The sequence below is a fragment of the Schistocerca gregaria genome, chromosome 3 (genome assembly GCF_023897955.1).
Source record: "Schistocerca gregaria isolate iqSchGreg1 chromosome 3, iqSchGreg1.2, whole genome shotgun sequence".
Classification (NCBI taxonomy): domain Eukaryota; kingdom Metazoa; phylum Arthropoda; class Insecta; order Orthoptera; family Acrididae; genus Schistocerca; species Schistocerca gregaria.
Window position 1 is genome coordinate 725606742 of NC_064922.1, and position 19819 is coordinate 725626560.

A 19819-nucleotide genomic window follows, 5' to 3' on the forward strand; every position below is an offset into this window, starting at 1 on the left:
TTAAAAGAGTAGTGTTTTAAAGCGTTGTTTTTTGGGGAAGCTGTAGTTCACGTAGTTAAAAATGGACAGTTGGTTAAAAAGTGGTTCGTTAAAACGAGAAAGGCCTACAGATGAAGGGAAAGATTTTAAGCAATAATTACAAAAATTTAACAACAACAATGATGCTAAATTAAAAAGTCTTAAGATCAATATTTTTTCAATAATGAAAGTGTCAATGTTTTTTCTAAGTACCAAAAATAGAAAACGTATAAAAAGACTCTTAATTTCGCTTTTTTAGGTACTTGATACTGTGATATGACAAGGTACTAATCATGCTCGATGAGGGGGTCCTCGAGAAAATTTTGTTGGGAACCCCTGCTCTACATTAATTACTTTTTGATGTTGTGATTTTTTTCTGTCAGTGTGTTGTTAAAATAAGCACAACGGTCAAAAATATCCTGTCTCAACAGACGTCACATGTTACCGTAGAACAACACCGCTAGTCTTGATAACGACTTCAGTTTGGTGGGGAAGAGTGACCACAAGTTTTTTCAGATATGCCATGTCCAACTGAAGCAGCTCACTGACGACTAGACCCCGCTTAGCTATCAAACTACGATGATGCTGATTGCAAATAGTCCCATACACTTCGTATGAGATTAAGGTCGGATGATGCCTTAGTGTTTGTCAAACCAGAAACCTTTCCCAGCAGCCCTGTCAACACGGCCGTTGTCAGTTTGAAAGACGGTGGTGCCCACAGTATTCTCATCATGAAAATGTAGAACGAAGGGCGATATATGGTCACATTAATGATAACATTAATAAGTGATCGCCAGTCACCCACAAACCGTGGCACAATCACCTATGGCCTGAACAACATCCATTAAAAACTAAGGGTTAAACACTGTTTTGGACTCTCGGTGAACTCGACGCTTCATTTCATTTTAAAAAGGAAAAGTGCGAGACCTCTACTCGTCAACCACACTACAAACTTGCAGACAGCTAACGACCAGTTTCCGTTATGTTTGTTTGCGAGATATCCGATTGCCGTCGCTGTGCTCGCTCAGGAATCGGTTGAGATGGACCCGACGGTAGGAGAGACCGCGGCACGTTTGCGCACCGGTCACTTTTACGCAGAGCGGTTTTGTCAAGAGCCTTTCTTTCTAGAGCCCTACCGACAGTGGAAGATTAATACTGCCATCTACTGAGGGCTCTCACAAACTCCAGGACACCAGTTGAGTGAACGTCTTAGCGCGGAGAATATATTTGTGTTTTTGTGCATGGTGAGTGATTTAAGTTACTCAAATATCGAGGCTCTTAGATAGCATACGTTTTAGATCTGAGAATAGAGAGATATATCTTCGTTTACAGGACATTATTCTACTTTACAAGGAAGATTTGCGTAATAAGAAAACCTGTAAGGTACTACTGTAGTTTCTTGACTAATTCAAAGATGGGGATGGGGCACGTTTACGCAGTTCTATTGGGACACGTTCAGGCTCTATTTAGCATTGCCAGTCTGACATCCCAGTCAAGGAAACATTAAAGCAACAGCAGTTGGAAACCCGGTAAAAAGGTGAAGGAACAGGAGAATAAAAGGTAGAAATTGCTAGACATTGCATTACATTACATTTATCGGTTTCCATGGATCCCTTGGAGAGGAGTCTCTGGGATGTGGAAAGAGTCAAGGTATTTCTTCTTCACTCACCTATATGGATATTGTACAATTCTAGGGCAGACAGGGTTATGAGCTATAAAAGCTATTTCTTTGTAATGAATCTCAAGCAGAAAAAAGTAGTTCTATGTGGGCGATAAACTGCTAAAAGCAAAAACAAGGAAAAACTTTGATAGGCCTACTTCTTATGTCATCGTCAGTGTTCTACCTAAAGGCAGATTTCCACATCGTAATTATCCACACTCTTTTGTCTTCTGACGGTCTCTACAGGTGCGCGTTATTTTCGCTTTCCTTTATGTCTATCACCTCGTGTCTCCTCCCTCCTCTCGATCTTCTCTCACAAACTAGTCCTACCAAAACGTCTGGACAAGTACTCCCGTGTCAACGAATGTCCCATCCAATTCTTCTTCCTTTCTCCTATAACCTGCAACAGTCTGATGAAGTGGACGAAAATTGCGTTTGTGTTTACTGCTTCAAACGATACATCCAATCAGAAAAAGAAAAAAAAAATGGGTCTAGTGTCTTAGACAAAGAAGGTGGGTTCACGACAATTGTGCCAAAGGAGACACATTTTTGTGTGCATAAATTGTAACTCGGTTACTGATGACGAATAGGCCTTTAATTAACATTCAGACTTCAATGTAGGCCATATTGTGTTAACAGGTGTAAGTTCGTCAAAAAGTTGGTTTACGTCAGTATAGTTTTTGTATTTTAGCATGTTAATTGGTATAACTAAACACGTAATTTTGTTTACTGCTAATAAAATACACTTTGAAAATTTCAGTAATGTGTTTTGTTCACACGTTATTGTGTTGTATGATATGTGTAAAAGTGCACACATAGGTGCGTAAACTTGCCGCACATCCTGGGCATATTCACGCACTCGACTTGTGACTGTGTAAAATTATTTGGACTCTTAATGTAATGCTGAGTTATAATTATATGTACAAAGTTATACTTCAATAACCACGATATAAAGATAAAAAAAATTAACATGATAAATGTAAACAAAAAAATTCAATAAATTCCGGAAATAAATCCGCGTAAGCGTGCCGCTGTCTCCCCTAATAATTCATTTGAAACCGATTGTCACTAACCAGGCGTGACACTCGTTTTCAGCCTCTGTCAGGATCTTTGTACGACTAATGTTCTTATGAGATGTTCATGGTTGTCAGTGATACGTAATTCCTTGTAGATTCTATAGACCAGGGATGCTTTAAGCTTGGCCACTATGGAAGAAGACGAGTTATTTATGGCCGCACTTAAAATACTTAATAACTACTAACAATAACTGCTCAGAAAATAATGGACTAGTGAGAAAATAGCAGCTTGTGGTGGGAGCTTCGTATTGACATTTATCTTTTACATAAACTGAATTTTATTGAAGTTTTTCCGGTCGTGTGATAAAGACTCACTTCTTGGGCAACGTCGATATTTGTTTTAAGCCTCATGCTGCCCGTGGGCCGCAGGTTGGATACCCCTGCACTAGATAGTTCAGGTTGATATTGACTACGGCAATTGTCGTGTGATCATGGACCCGACTCAACGCAAAAGCCCATTTCTGCTGTCTGCTGTTGTCATGACTCCACTTCGACCCACGTTACCGCGCTGATTTCATACAGTCGAATGGCTTACAGACACGTCTTCACTCCCGTGAGTTACCTCGTTTGGAGAGTCACATGACTGGTACACCGTAAGTGATCATTGGGCTCTTTTAACGGGATTACAGGTATTACGTCCAGTGAGCTTAGTAATAAGGAGATAAGTACGTACCGTGCGGTGAATCCCCGTGGCGAGTCGACGTGGACGGCGGCCTGGAAGAGCACTGCCCACACCAGCCAGTAGGTGCGGAACAGCGAGAAGCGGTGGTTGGGCGCCGGCGCCGCTTGCTGCTGGTAGTACAAACGAGCGACGTTAGGCGGCTCCACTAGCACAGCAAGCAGCTTGCACGAGTCTTTGTAAAATTACACAGATTATTGTATATCCTTAAAGTACAGTAGATAGACTGTAAATTTGGGGAGTACACTTTAGTAAATTATAAATGCAATACCAGGAAAAAACAGAAAATGATGTCGCATACTAATTGGCATCTGTAACATAGAGAAGCACTAAAAGAGCTGAAAACAAATGAGTCGCCATTCCAGAGGGAATCTCTTTGCGGCATTGGCCACTTACTTGCTCTGCATTTATCGTGAATGTCTCGCCAAGCAAGAAGTCCTGATCTAATGGAAAAAAAAAAAGAAAAAGCCGCTCGTGACTCCTGGACATGAGAAAGGTGAAAGAAATGATCCGCATAATCAGAGAGTAATATCCTCAACGTCGGTTTGCTCGCACGAAACTCAGCTTGTCCTTTGCTCACATGATACCTCAAAAGGCGATGGATGGGGCACAACAGGCGGCTTCCATACGCTTAGATTCCGGATAGGATGTGACACTGTGCCAACTACAGATTATTGACGAAGGTCCGAGCATACGGTCCAGATTCCTAGAATTGTGAGTGGCTCGAAGACTCTTTAAGTAATAGAATTCAGTACATGGTCCCCGAGGACGAGTCTTCATCAGACATAAAGATATCTTCAGGAGTGCTCCAGGGCAATGTGATTGGACCCATTTTATTCTCTAAATGTATAAATGATTGGGCAGACTGGGTGAACAGCAATTTACTGCTGTCTGCTGATGACGCTGTGATGCACGGGAAGATGTCTTCTTTAAGTGGCTGTAGGAATATACAAGATGACTTTGACAAAATTTGCAGTTCGTGTGATGAATGACAGCTAGTTTAAAATGTAGCAAAGTGAGTTAATGTGGATGAGTAGAAAACAGTCCTGTAACGTTCGAAGACAGCAATAGAGTGCAGCTTGACACAGTCACTTCGATCAAATGTCTAGGCGAAACGTGGTTTAGCGAAATAAAATGGAATGAGCACGTCAGGTAGGCAGAAGGGAAAGTGAATAGACGACTTCGTTTTATTGGGAGAATTTTGCGGAAGTGTTGCTCATCCATAAAGGAGAAGGCATATAGAAAGCTATTGCGTTTTGTTACCGTTAGCTTCGATCAGCAAGTATTACGGAGACTCTTCGTGAACTCAAATCGGAATCTCCAGAGAGAAGACGATGCCCTTTCTGCACGGCCTATTTCGCAAATTTGGAGAACTGGAATTGAGGCCGCCTGCGGAACGATTCTTCTGCCGCCAAGGTACTTGAAATTACGCCTAGGGACCACGAAGATAAGATGTGAGAAACTAGGGCTTGCACGGAGGCTTCTAGACAGTCGTTTGTCCTTCACTCTATTTGCGAGTGGAGAAGGAGACGAAATGAGTAGTAGTGGTGCGATGTACACTCCGCCATACACCGTACGGTATGATTTTACAGGTAGATGTAGGCTTTACTTCTTGTGCATATATAATACAGTGGCTAGAATTAATAGGTGACTTGGGGGTACAAGGTGTGCGAAATTTAATACCCAGAGGTGTCACCACTGTCAGCAACAATGGCTCTAAGCAAGCTCATGCTGCTTTGATTCTGTGCCGGGGCTCATGCGTGTCAGTGGCTAGCGGTTGGCCAGTCTCGACAACTGTGACTAAATGTTTTCAGTGGCGAGAAATCGGAAGATAATACTGACCAGTGCACACGCTCTGTATCACGGTAGATTAGGACGGCACTGGCAACACAGATACCGGTCTTAACAGGTCAGAAGTGTAGCGCCTGCTGTCCAAATTTCCAGATTTATTGTGTACCCAATGGCAGCCAGCAACGTCACGTCACATGCTAGGCCCCTATCACGACGTGGAATTCAATCTGGTAACATTCGTGCTTTTTAGGAGCCTCCCCCACAAGGAGACATCCCTCGTGTGTGCTGTGCATAGAACAGGGACTCGTATGGAAAGACGAAATGGAACGACTCGTTTGTCCATTGTTGTCGTTGGACGCTCCTCTGTCGGCGCGCCTCTCTCCTGCTTCGTCTAGGAAAAGCCACAATGGTCGCAGTGCTGACATCCCGTAGTTCCCCAGGAGACGTCGACACGTCCTGCATGTGGATACGTGTCTTCTGGAGAGACGCCTATTTTTTGACTCGAGGCGTGTGACACGACAGTGCGAACTTGCAAGGCTGAACAAACTACATATGTCTTTCCTTTCAGACAATAGTTGCGTTGGGCCGCTAAGATCTATTATGGCGTTGAGAATAACCCTCCTGAACATCGATTCTACCGCGATTTCTCCCCTATGGGTTGCCAGACGCATTTTCTATGGTATTTCGGCAGCTATCTGCAATTTCGTTTTTCCAACCTATAGCTACAGTCAGCCCAAACATATTCTGCTCATCACGTCTTTCATACGACACCCGACATCGATGAAAAGCGTCTGTTTGTTCACCATTAGAAACAAACTGATGTTTAAAGTGGAGTTTTACGTGCCCATTTGATAGAGCGACCGTAGATTAGTCTGGTGCGTTATTCGTTTCATCGACAAATATTAACAGGAACAGTAGAATACAAAGACTACCCGGCACTCTTAACAGTCACTGAGCTGCGCTTCTGTAGGGCGTAGCAGTCAGCGAGGGCCAGGACAGTATTATTCATGTTTTACTGATCCTGTTAATATTTATTGATAAACCGAATCACGCACTAGACTAATTTGGGGTTCCTTTATCGAATGGGCACGCAACAGTCCGATTTAAAAACCATTTTGTTCGTGACAGGGAAAAAAAGCCTTCGCTTTCCACTGGCGCTGGGCGTCGCATGGAATACGTGATGAGCAGGATTTGTTTGGGCTGACTCCAGCTAAACTTGAAAAAAGTGCTGACATCTGCCGAAATACCAGGGAAAATACGCCTGACGACTCTTTGGAGAGATAGACAGAGTACGTGTTTGCATGCCAGTCATGGGATACTGCCAACGTGAGCAGGAATATCGTCGATCGGTAGGCCACGATCCTGCCACCGTCAAAGTTCGACGAGTGCTGGTAGGCGTTTCTGTTTCTTACACGAGGCATAATACGATCTTTTCACGACAACCGATATTCAAACGCATTTACAATACATAGGTGGCGTTACTGCTACGTGCTTTGTGCATTTGATCGATATCCAGAAATGTGGATTTGCATATCCAAACACGAATTTGCTGCATGCTGCATTTAACGTGTTGCAATTTTAATATCCAGAAATGTACTGAGGCTAACCTAAGAAAAATATAATTTCGGCGAACCTTAAGGTATTCTCAGTTTTTATATACTTTTAGGCTAACATAATAAAAATATAATTTTTGGTGAAAATTAAAGTTAGTCAGTTTTTATATGCTTTTATTATGATTACGAGAGAAGATTGAAGAGTTTCTGACTTTGGTCCCCTCCTGTTGGATTTAAAAATCTGCCCTTCTTTGAAGTATTTCGATCCCCTCAACAATCCTATCTGTTAAGGATCACATACTGTGGAGCAGTATTTTAACAGAGAACGAACAGTGTACGCTGCCTCTTTAATAGATACGTTATGTCGTCCACGTGTTCTGCCAACCAAATGCAATCTTTGGTCTGTATTCTCCTCTACATTTTCTATATGTCGGTACCAATTTAAGTTATTTCTAATTGTAATCCCTAGGTTTTCTGGGGATAATTTTTCAGTCATCATAAATTTTATTATGCTTTACCGGTTTCGATAAATTAATTTGTCATTTTCAGAAGCTTACAAATTTAGGGACATTATAAATCTTAGACTTTGACTGTAAATTTACGTAAAGTATAAAAAGTGTATTACACACACTTACTTAGTTTAGCAAACGATCAGTACCTTCGTCATAGAAAGATAATGCCCTGGTGTGTGCAGAAATATATGTGACTATTTTAAACACTGTTCGACAATTTACAGTAACAGTATCTGTTGTGTTCACAGAGAGGAACGTGTATAAAAGCACATATGTAAAATATAAAGAAGTTATATAATATATTTGAAAAAAAAACCATAACACATAACGAAGAAATAGGTTGATTTTTACCTTTTATACGAGATGATATGCAATCAAAATAGAGTTTGTTTTTTAACGCAAGTTGATCATTCTACAAATCTTTTGAATTTAGACGAGAATGTTTGTATAGCTCAAATTCTTCTAAAAGGTTCATTTTGCTGCTCTTGTCAATTATATACAAGATTTCCATGTTAAGCAAGGATGGGGGAGGAAGTGAGTGTTTCTCTGTTGTGACGTGGTCTGCAAAAGCTGACTTATGCGAATTCTCGCCATCTCTGTGGAGCAAGTGCTCACGAAAGCTGGTCTTAAATTCCCTTCCTGCCTTTACTATGTAGAAACTCGGACATATATTACGGTACACTGTACTTTATACACGCCAGTTTCGAGGAATTTGTCAGTTGGAAGTTTCTCATTAAGTTTAAAGTGCGATTTTGGGGCAAAATTGATGGTAAAGGACACAGAGAGGTCATATTTTTTAAATTAATTGGCTATACGATATGAAATGTTACCTATAAATGGAATTGTAGTGTATGTTTTAAGTGTAAGGCCACTTTATTAAGTGCGGGGGAAATTATATTCTTGTTTGTTGTATTGTTATAAAGTTTTTGTACAAGGTTTGCTTTATATCCGTTACCGACCACTATATACTTTCAGTTAGTAAGTTCTGTAGCAATAGCAGAAAGGTTTGGCGGACCTCAGTGATATAGTCGATCATAGGGTGAAAGAATGCCAACTTGTGATTAAAGGGATGTCAAGAAGAGGCATGGATATTGTTATGTGTTGTGATAAGTTTCTTGTAATTATCAGAGTTAATTTTACCGTCTACTGAACTTAGTTTCAGGTCCCAAAAACTCAGTTCATTATGATGATTTTGTATTTCATATATAAAGTTAATTTTAGTGTGGAAGCAGCTTAGTGATTTACTGAGTGATTTGATGTCCAGGTGCTGCTAACCCCTTCTGCTATTGCTACAGAACGAAATAACTTAAAGTATATAGCGGCCAGTAACGGATATGAAGCAAACCTTGTACAGAAACCTCATAATAAAAAAACAAACAAGGACATAATTTCTTCTACACTTAATAAAATGGCCTTACTCTTAAAACATAAATTACAATTCCATTTATAGGTAATGTTTCATATCGTATAGCCAATTAATTTAAAAAGTATCATCTCACTACGTCTTTTATCATCAATTATGCCCCCAAGTCGCTCTTTATACATAATGAGAAACCTCCAACTGACAAACTCCTCAAATCTGGAGTATATAAAATATAATGCAATATGTGTCCGAGTTACAGAAAGGGAGGGCATTTAAGACCCGCTTTCGTGAGCGCTTGCTCAGCAAAGATGGAGAAAATTCGTATAAGTCAGCTTTTGCAGACCACGGAAAAACAGAGAAACACTCACTTCCTCCTCCATCCCTGCTCAACATGGAAATTTTTCGATAGTTGGCAAGGACTACAAAATGAACATTTTAGAAGAATTTGAAATATATTAACATCCTTACATAAGTTCAAAAGTTTTGCAGAATGATAAACTTGCATTAAAAAATAGGCAGTATTTTTGTAGCATATCATCTCTTGTAAAATGTGAAAATTAGCCCGTCCCTTCATTATGTGCCATGTTTTTTTTCAGATGTGTTATATATAATGTTTTAAACACATTCGTTATATTTTTTATAGATGCTTTTATACATTTTCCTTGCTGCTAACGCAACCGATACACAAATGTGATTCAGTTATTGAAAATTGTGGAACAGTGTTTAAAATAATCACATACAATATGTAAATTTCTGATCATACCACGGCATTACTCTCCTGTGAATAAGATACTGACTGTCTGTTAAAATGAGTAAGTATCTATAATGTACTTTTCATACTTTACATAAATATATAGTCAAGGTTTAATGATTTATAATATCCCTAATTTTTTAGGCTTCTGAAGATGACAAATTAATTGATCGAAATCGGTAAAGGATAATAAAACTAATTTGTACCTCATGACTGAAAAGATATCATGAAGAAATAATACTACAGTAGCTGAAAATAACAGCCATGAACAAAATAATAATCCTTAGGTATTTAGTTGAATTGACAACCATTAAATTTGTGTTATTTATGTTATTTACCATGTAACCGAAATTTAATGGACTCTTTTTAGCTCTAACCTGCAAATATCGTATTTTCCTATTCTTGGGATTCACGAAGTGGCGTAGGAGAGGCACAAACAACTTTCTCGTCTGTGGGGTTCTGCAAAGGACGTTCACAATCAGGTGTTACAAAAATAGTGGAGAAGTGACTGTCAAATTCTGGGTGTCTCGCTTCAAAGACTGGGCACTGCAGCGTTGAAGATGGACCCGGCTGTGGCGGCCCACAACTCAGCAGACCTACCAATAAGAGATGCTGACACTCTTGATTCTTGAGGGCCAATAGTGTGAAATCGACCACAAAATTAACGACGTTCGTTTGAGCCGCAAATACGGTATTGTGTTGGTGGTCTACCTGATTTGGGAGATGATCCAACCTCTTATACTAATTGAAGAAGAAAATTTAGACAAAATGTCCAGTTGAGTTGACAATTCGATCTTTCTCCAACATTCTGCAAACGGTCGAAGTATTGGCTGCCAAGTTTAAGCCGCTGCATTTCTAGTCTGTCGACTACCACTCCTATAACCCCCCCCCCCCCCCCCCCTCCCCTGCCCCTCGCCTGATTCGGATAACGCACTGTTTCCTTTCCTGAAGAAACATCAGAAAACTGGTTTACACCAGACTGAACACAGACGAACGAGCATCGGCCACTGAATAATATCTACGGTGTAAAGAGCGCGCGCAATCAGATTCAGTCGTGTTGGATTCCCATTCGTAAGTGCTCGTTCGCGTCCCACTGGTTGTCAATATTCCAGGCGACCCATACAGGAAGTTCGCTTGTTCTCCTGTTCGCTTGTTCTCCGCTTCGGCGCTCACAGCAAACAAAGCAATCGTCTGCTGTTTTGTTCACGAATTAACTTCCGTTACTGACATGAGCTGTGTTAACGATAGAATTGTCAGACAAGGATGTAATGTTGCTGTTAGAAGAATATAGATATAATTGGTACATATGGAACCCAAGAGATCACAACAGGCCGAGCAGTTCTAGCTCTTCAGTCTGAAACCGCGCGACCGCTACGGTCGCAGGTTCGAATCCTGCCTCGGCCATGGATGTGTGTGATGTCCTTAGGTTACTTAGGTTTAAGTAGTTCTAAGTTCTAGGGGACTGATGACCTCACCTGTGTAAGTTCCATAGTGCTCAGAGCCATTTGATTTGAGAACACAAAAGACAAATCAAGAGTAACTGTCGAAGCAGTAAAAGGTCAAACTGGGGTCTTGAGAAAGACGATCAAATCATCAAATGCATGCAATACGGAAACAGGCTGAAGAGAAGAACGGTGTTATATATTTTTATAGAGGCAGAGTGAATAGAATAAATTTCATCAAACAGATATGTTATTCAGAATAAAATTCAATTTCCAGTTGAAAATATATTTTTTTCCGCTTTACTAGGTTTAGCAAATTAATTGGTCATCTTCAGAATCTTAGTATCGGATTAGCAGATGCCAATATATTCTTCATAGAAGCAAAACGTCATGATATGTCCAGAAATGTACATATGACATCTGATTACTGTAAATACAGATCAAAAATTTGCAGCAACTGACGATGGAATTTTATTCTGAAATATATGTACTACAGTTGCTGAAAATCGCAGCTATGAATAAAGTAATAAGCAAATATGTGTCCATTATGCTGGTTAATATACTAGCTGACAAAAACGTTAAGTACTCAGCGGTGGAGGAGGGAACGAGATGGAGCTTCACGAGTTCAGTGACTACAAAATGGAGTCATAGTTACAAAGAACATGGCAGAAGCCATGACGTTGAAGCCTCTCTGGCCTGCATGGATGCATTGATTCGTCAGTGAAGGTTGTTATAAAGCCGTTGTATCTTCTTCTGAGGCAATCTGGCCCAAAACTGTGGAAAATAGTCTTTGATATCCTGGATACTGGGGGAAACGGGGGTGGGGGTTCGATGGAGGTCGTGGCGGAGATTTTACGAGTATCCAGGTACTGGGTGTGGTATTGTCCTCACCACCACTTCATCATCATCGACGTACAAGTCGCCGAAGTGGCACAAAACAAAAAGACTGGCACTAGGCGGCCGAACAGTCCTAGATGGTATCTCCCGACCAATAATGCTATAGGATCATTTGATTTTAGATTATGTTGCTCGTCGGTAATTAGTGGACAGCTTTTAAGTCTCCCTCTCAGTGATGATAAGCAACGACCGAAGATTATCAAACAACATAAGTGAGTGGAGCACTGGACCGAGCTAGTTGGGTAGTGGTTAGCACACTGGACTCGCATTCGGTAGGACAACGTTTCAAACCCACGTACGGCCATCCTGATTTAGGTTTTCCGCGATTTCCCTAAATCGGTTCAGGCAAATGCCACGATGGTTCCTGTGAAAGGGCACGGCCTTCCTTCCTAATCCAATGGGACCGATGGCCTCGCCGTCTAGGCCCCCTCCCACAAATCAACCGACTAAAGCTGGAGCTGCAGTTCAGTGTAAGTGAACTACCTCCAAGCTTTTCACACTTGTGTAAAAATACGAACACATACGTTATTCTTTTCCTACGCCATTTCTTGCGCCGAGTTAAATATTCTTGTCTGAGTAACACAGTACTGCTTCGGTGCTGTAACTACTGTCGCATCGAGTGAAACCTACTTGACAGTTACTAACGCAAAAAAAACCCAGTAAAGTAGCACTCGTAGGGTTGGGCAACTTTGCTGGTTCTCTTTTGTTTTTCTGTTCCCTCCAGTACAGACGCTTATCCGCAGTTACAATGGCCAATTGTTCGCTTCCATTTGCCCCCGTGTAAACGAGGCTTGGAGGGACATAATTCTGACGAGTATGAAAGCTTCAATCGTGCTGCTGAGAGCTGTTTTGACCATGTACCACATGACTCCTGTTTCAATCGTCTATAAAAGGTGCTACGATGACGTAACAAGTGTATTAGTCTGGGCATAACTGGTAGCGGAGGCGAGAGAAGGGAGAGTGATTCGTTAAATAAATTTGTACTGTTAGAACTCTATCTCTGGTCTATGTATATATTTATTTTTCGGAAAATACGACCTTCTGCCGAAGGGATGTATGTACGTACTGAACTGAGGACCTAGAAACGACGGGGGGGGGGGGGGGGGTGTCCATCCCCACCTAGCCCTCAGTGGTACACAGCCCCACTCTAGCTCTTGTCTATGTATGTATTTATTTTTCGGAAAATACGACCTTCTGCCGAAGGGATGTATGTACGTACTGAACTGAGGACCTAGAAACGACGGAGAGGCTCCATCCCCGCCTTAGCCCTCAGTGGTATACAACCCCACAACAGGCTACAGCAATCGACGCGCCGCCCCACAACGAATCCAGGGTTATTGTGTGGTTCGGCCCCCCTGTGGATCCCCTGGGAACGGCTCATTCCAGACGAGTGTAACCCCAATGTTTGTGTGGTTGAGTAATTATTGTGTACGCGTACATAGAGACAGTGTTTGCGCAGCAATCGCGGACAAAGTATAATTGAGACGGAATAAGGGGAACCAGCCCGCATTTGACGAGGCAGATGGAAAACCACCTGAAAAACCATCCACAAGCTGGCCGGCATACCGGACCTCGACACTAATCCGCCGAGCGGATTCGTGCCGGGGACCGGCACGCCTTCCCGCTCAGGAAGCAGTGCGTTAGACCGAATGGCTGTCGGAGCGGGCTCTGCCGAAAGAAACTCGCGACTGACTTTCTTTTACTTCTGAAACAGCCAAATTTTATGACACGATCATAACCAGTTTCTGCCTATGCTGTCTGTCTTCAGATAATATCAGTCGGGGTCGCCATTTGGTTAACAATTTGTTGATTATATACGTTATCAAACTAAACGAATGTTTGATAATGCATGTAGAGAACGCTTTTTTCATCAAATTCCTCCCAATGACTGAAGATGACCACGATGTACCGAAACCTGTTGTAATTGAGTAATACAAGGATATCCACTCTTACTCTTTTCTTTCTGTGCAATGGCAGGAACGTTTCAGCCCCCACGTTTCGGACTGTCACTGAAATGATTTCGATATGCAATAACGCCAGACAGAAAACTGGCCAAAGGTCTATCCATGTAACATCAAATAAAAGAACGAAACTGGCTACAAGTACTAAAACTACAGAAAGAGCAGCACCTATGGAACTCCAAGCTTTCGCTATCGCGAGTACTTAAATCTCTGCCATGGGAGCATATATCTCAGCTCCTTCCAAATTTTATACAGATCTTGAAAAAGCAGTTGAAATTGTCTGCAAAGAACTTCACCTATGTATCCCTCCTCCATCTCATGAAGGACTTCCAAACTGCTTCATCAGTAGCAAAGCCTACTCAATATCTCACCACCACTGTCCTGATGCAACCCCTTTGTAGCCGCCGCAGCCCTTGGGCTTCGTAAGAAGCTTCACCATACAGCTACCAACCATGTAGCTAATAACTATTCCTTCATCAATATTGTCAGAAAATACGCTGGCTGACAAAAAAAGTGAAGCACCTAGAAGAGATTTTTTGGATGTCAATGTAACTTCATACATGTACAAACCTTCGTCGGATGTGTAAGAGACAAGAGTTGGGATTCTCTGTGACAGGCAGAACGGGCACCAGAGTGCATTAGTATTCGTTCGTGTTTAGTATTGCTATCATGCCTGGCAGGGTGTACGAGGGGCGTGAACTGCGTCAGGTGTTAAGTGATCTGTATGAAGTACACGGAGATGTCACGTGTGAGATGGCGTTATTGGCAGCTGACACAGTTTGAAAGGCGTCTCGCTGCGGTCTAAATTTGGCTTGCATGTCGAATCTTATAATATTCAGATTTGTGAGGTATTCGGATGTGACAGTAGCCCGATGTTGGTCTGCATGGGAACCTGAGGTCAGGCATTCTCGTCAATGTTCAGATCGACCATATAAGGTCATATCAGGAATCTATTATTCACCAGGCGCTTCTTCACATCTGCGTCTGCCGTCCGAGAAGAAGTAACGGACTCCGCGTAACATTCTGTATCATCCAGCACCAATGAATGGTAGCAGAGCAGCAGCAGCTGACAGAGGAATTACCGCCCGATGCGTGGGCTTGCGCTATCACCACACAAACACACCAAAGGCTGCGTTCGGAGTCGTACCACGACGGGGAAGCCTGATGAATGGGGCTGCATTGTGCTCGGCGGTTACTCTCGGTTCCGTATTACCATAGACGACCATCGTCGATGAGTACGGCGGCGATCTGGGTAGAGCTTTCATTCTTCTAATACTTCGGTTGGCAAAGCGCTATTACTGACGGCGTTATGATGTGGGGAGCCGCTGGGTATGACTTCAGGTCACGGCGGGGGTAATGACTGAAGGAAGTCTCACAGAACAACGGTACATCACACACATCCTGCGTCGTCATGTGTTACCTCTCACGCGATATTATTGTTTTGCGATTTTTCAAAAGGACAGTATTCGGTCACACTTGGCACATGTCTCTACGAACTGTCGTCGTGATGTTGAGGTATTTCCGCGTCAGATTTGTCCCCGACAGAACATATATGGGATCCGCTCGGACGTCAAGACCTTGCTGTGCCAGTATCCAAAATATCAACCGCCAGTTACAACAAATGTGCGCCAACTTACCTCAGGAGAGGTTCACAAGCGAATTAGTGCCTGCGTCCAAGGTAGAAGAGGTGCTACGTCCTACTAAGTCGGTTCACGCTACCAAGTTCTCTGTAAATCTGATGCAATTTCGTGGTGATTGAAACAATTTCACATACCCTCTCAAACTGTGAAGTTTCATTTCGTTTACTCCTCCCTTCTGGGTGCTTCACTCCTTCTGTCAGGCCGTGTAAGAATCCTCAAACGTCGCCAGCGCTATCTTGTAATCGCATTGGCAAATGTAGAGAGAAGTAAAACAACGTAATTACTTCTAATTTAAATCACAACAATAAATTTACTTCTATATCATAATCAATTGAAAAAATGCCATATATTTTTGTAAATTTATCAACAGTCCTCAAGAAGTGATTACGTGTATTAATAATCAAGAAGTCGTCATGTCTTTCTTTTAAAAGTAAGATACTATCATTTTTTATTTGAAATCTACTAGCCATCACGAAAATGTTTTCTTACAATTGAAAATTTTTAAGGAAGAATAAAAAACGAATGAAAATACAACCAACCTTCCTCTGACTCGTGGACTGAAACAAAAGTGCCAGAAAAAAATGACCTAGAACGATATTTACGTAATGTGTCGGTCATGTATTAAATTTAGATAATGAGATTTTGATTTTTGGGAATGGGTGTGGTCCATAGGAGGGCGAGGAAGGGGGTTGATTATATATAATCAACTCTAGAGAACAGTATATCATTTGTACGCTTTATTTGGTATCTTACGACGAAAATCTCTTTCAGACACTGTTTGTTGACACGATATCGACTGTCATCTGACAACGTAGAGTACAGTCTTGAGCAGGAAGTCCTCAACAAACAACTCTGTTTTGCGCTTGTTATCATGAGAGAATCTATCACTAATTTGGGTCACTACAAAGAGCTAAGAGAATAGCATATGCCTACAGCACGCGCATGGATCGGAACTACTTTCACGTTTGTTTTATGATCAATTAATGGTTGTATCACCGGTACGTTCAGTTATCATGAAGTGCATTCCGTATTGCTTCTAATACTTTCTGGAATAATGTACATCGTTTGCAGTCTGGTTCTCACTCGCCCACACACCGTCATCCATATCAGCTGTTGAGAGCGTGTATTTGGGAACCAAATTGTTTGTATAGCGTCACTTGATATTCAACACTGGTGGAAATACACTCATGGAAAAAGTCAAAACACCAAGAAGGAGTTGTGCGACGTAAACGTAAGTTGGTAAGCGTATTTCTACATCTGAAAGGTGATGTTCTTTCAAGCTTCATGCCAGGCGGTTGAGAGTGGAAGTAGTAGCGCCACCGTGAGGATACAAATCAAGTTTACTTTAAATACACGCTGTAACGGTAGTTAGCTTTAGTTATCTTTGAGACTGGGTGTGGCGACTCGGTGTTAGTCAAGGACGCCTTTTAACCCATTAAGTACCAGTGTCCTATTTTGAGGACAGAGCACATATTTATTTATAAATACAAAATAAATTATTAATTTTCTACTATTACTTTTCTACGTCATTTGTTGATGCTTTTTGTAACAAACGAATGCTTACAGGGAATTAAAAGCAATAAATCCTACCATTAATTGATTATTGAATACTAAGGCACACTTTTCGTTATTACAGGTATTTACTTTATCGACAATTTATAATATTTGAAATATGTGGCAAAGATCTTTTTGTGATTATTTATAGTAAACAATGTGTCTTTTAAACTACTTGCATTGTTAGCTTAATTGGAGTTATATTCATTGTTTTCCATTGTTATAAAATTTGGTGTACTCGAAATAGGACACTAGGACTTGGTGTTATCATTTCAGTTATTTGTATTGCAGCACGTTTGAATATGAAACTCTGCTACTGCTAATGTATTTTATTTTTATAACGTGGTAATTTTACCAGATTTTGTTGCTGAGTTAACTAACGACCCCTTTTATATATAATTACATTATGTTGCATCATCAGAGAATAACGAATAAACTGTATGTAAAACTTTACTGCCAAGTACATCACAAGTTTCCAGAAGTAAATCAAAGAAGAGACGTCTTACTGAGGAGAAAAGCAATTGGAAAAAGACACCTCCAGTTTACACAAAGCTGTCTCAAACGAGTGAGCATGACATCACCACAAAGAGAGAGGAATTGAAGGAACAACTTTCTTCCTTGACTCCGAAGAAGATGTTTGAAGAACTGATGAACGAAAACATATACGAGTTCATAGTGATGAAACTGTGAGATATGCGGTAAATATGAAGAATATGCAGGATTTTATCCTCACAGTTGAAGAAGTGAAGGTCTTTGTCGGACGGTTCAAATGGTTCATATGGCTCTGAGCACTATGGGACTTAAAATCTATGGTCATCAGTCACCTAGAACTTAGAACTACTTAAACCTAACTGACCTAAGGACATCACACAACACCCAGCCATCACGAGGCAGAGAAAATCCCTGACCCCGCCGGGAATCGAATCCCGGGAACCCGGGCGTGGGGAGCGAGAACGCTACCGCACGACCACGAGACGCGGGCCCTTTGTTGGATTTCTTCTTTTTTGCTGGCTACCATAAGCTTCCTACAGAGAAGCTATACTGATCTGAGAATGAAGATGTTGGCATACCAATTATAAAGACAGCTACGTCAAGGAATAAATATCAGAAGTTGAATACATTGCTTCATTTTCAAGATAATGACAGCCAATGAAAACAAACACGATCGCGGATTCAAAACTAGACGTCTCCTGAAAATGATAAATGAATCTTTTCAAAAATTTGGAATATTTGAGGAAAATTTGTCAATTGACGAAATGATAGTCAAATACTATGGACAAAGTGGGCTGAAACAGTTTATCCGAGACAAGCCTATTAGATTTGGCTATAAGTTGTGGTCTCTTTGTGGAGCAAGTGTTTCAAATTTGATTTATACTGTGGAAAGGATCCAGAAGATACTGCAAGGGGTGACCTATTATTGGGAGCACATATTTATTTATAAATATACAATAAATAGTTAAGACTTGAATACAGTTTAGTATGCTATACGATACTACTAGATCCCAGCGTCCTTTTTTTGAGAACGGTCATTATATCAGCACGTATAAATATTCTTTGCAAAAATAGACATGATGTCTTATGGGATAACAGCAATCAGTGATTTTATAATGACACTTAAAAACCGTCTTGATTGCAATTTTTTTTTTTTATTCATATGACCGGTTTCGGTTCATTCAGAACCATCTTCAGATCTGATATTTCAGTTGTGACGTAGCATGTGAAAATTTCTGGGTTTGGACGGGTTACTCCTGTAACTGAAATATTAGATCTGAAGATGGTTCTGAAGCGAAACCGAAACCGGTCATATGAATAAAAAAAATTTGCAATCAAGACGGTTTTTAAGTAACAAAATATTCTTTCGCTATTTTTGTACTTATTGTGGTTCATACACTATGTACATTATAATTCAGGAATAAAACATCAATTTGGGACTTAATGGGTTAATTACAAAGACTCCACGATCGACACGTCACTAAGATTGAACAATTAGACTACAACAAGGGGTACTGCAGAAAGATTTGGCAGGAATGTAGCCATTGTACATCATTGCTGGCAGCAGTAGTCACGACAGTGTACGTTCGCAAGAAGACCAGTCTCTGGACAGCCACGTAGCACTACGGAAAGAGAAAACCGCCGTGTTCGGCGTATGGCTCTGGCGCATCGTACTGCATCTGCAGCAGAAATTTGAGCAGCAGTTGGCAGTGTAGTCCACAACGAACTGTTTCAAACCGGTTACTTCAAAGACAGCTCCGAGACAAACGCCATGTAGCGTGCATTCCACTGACCCCAAAACCATCTCCATTTGCGACTTCAGTGGTGTCGAGCGAGAGCTCATTTGAGGACAATGTGGAAACCCGTTGCGTTTTCTGAAGAAAGCTGGTTCTATCTCAGTGCCAGTAATGGTCGCGTGTTAGTTGGGACAACGCCAGCGGATGGTCTGAAACCAATCTGTCTGCTTGATAGACGCACTGGACCTATACCTGGAACTGTGGTCTGGGTTGCGATGTCGCATGACAGATAGAGTACTCTCGTGCTTATCCCTTGTACTCTGAGTGCAAATGCGTGCGTCTGTCTCGTGATTCGATCTATTACGCTGTCATTCATGAACAGTATTCCAAGTGATGTTTTCCAACAGGACAACGCTTGCCAACATATCGCTGTTGTAACCCAACATGCTCGGCAGAGTGCTGACGTGTTGCTTTAGCCTGCTCGATCATCAGATCTGTCTCCAACCGAGCACATATGGAACGTCGTGGGTTGACAACTCCAGCGTCATCCACAAAAAGCATTAACAATCCCTGTATTGACCAAGTGCAACGGGCGTGGAACTCCATCCCATAAACTGACATCCGAGACGTGTCCAACACAATGCATGCACGTTTACCCTCTTGCCCTCAACATTCTGGCGGTTACACCGGTTAT

At 41.4% G+C, this 19819-nt stretch overlaps 1 protein-coding gene across 1 annotated transcript in view; it reads right to left on the reverse strand.

Annotated features, from left to right (window-relative positions):
• LOC126355582 (glutamate receptor ionotropic, NMDA 2B) overlaps positions 1-19819 on the reverse strand; it is a 1429141-nt gene that overhangs the window by 168561 nt on the left and 1240761 nt on the right. Inside the window, exon 11 of the mRNA XM_050005946.1 lies at positions 3428-3546. Coding sequence (XP_049861903.1) covers positions 3428-3546 — 119 coding nt within the window. The remainder of the gene's footprint in view (positions 1-3427; positions 3547-19819) is intronic.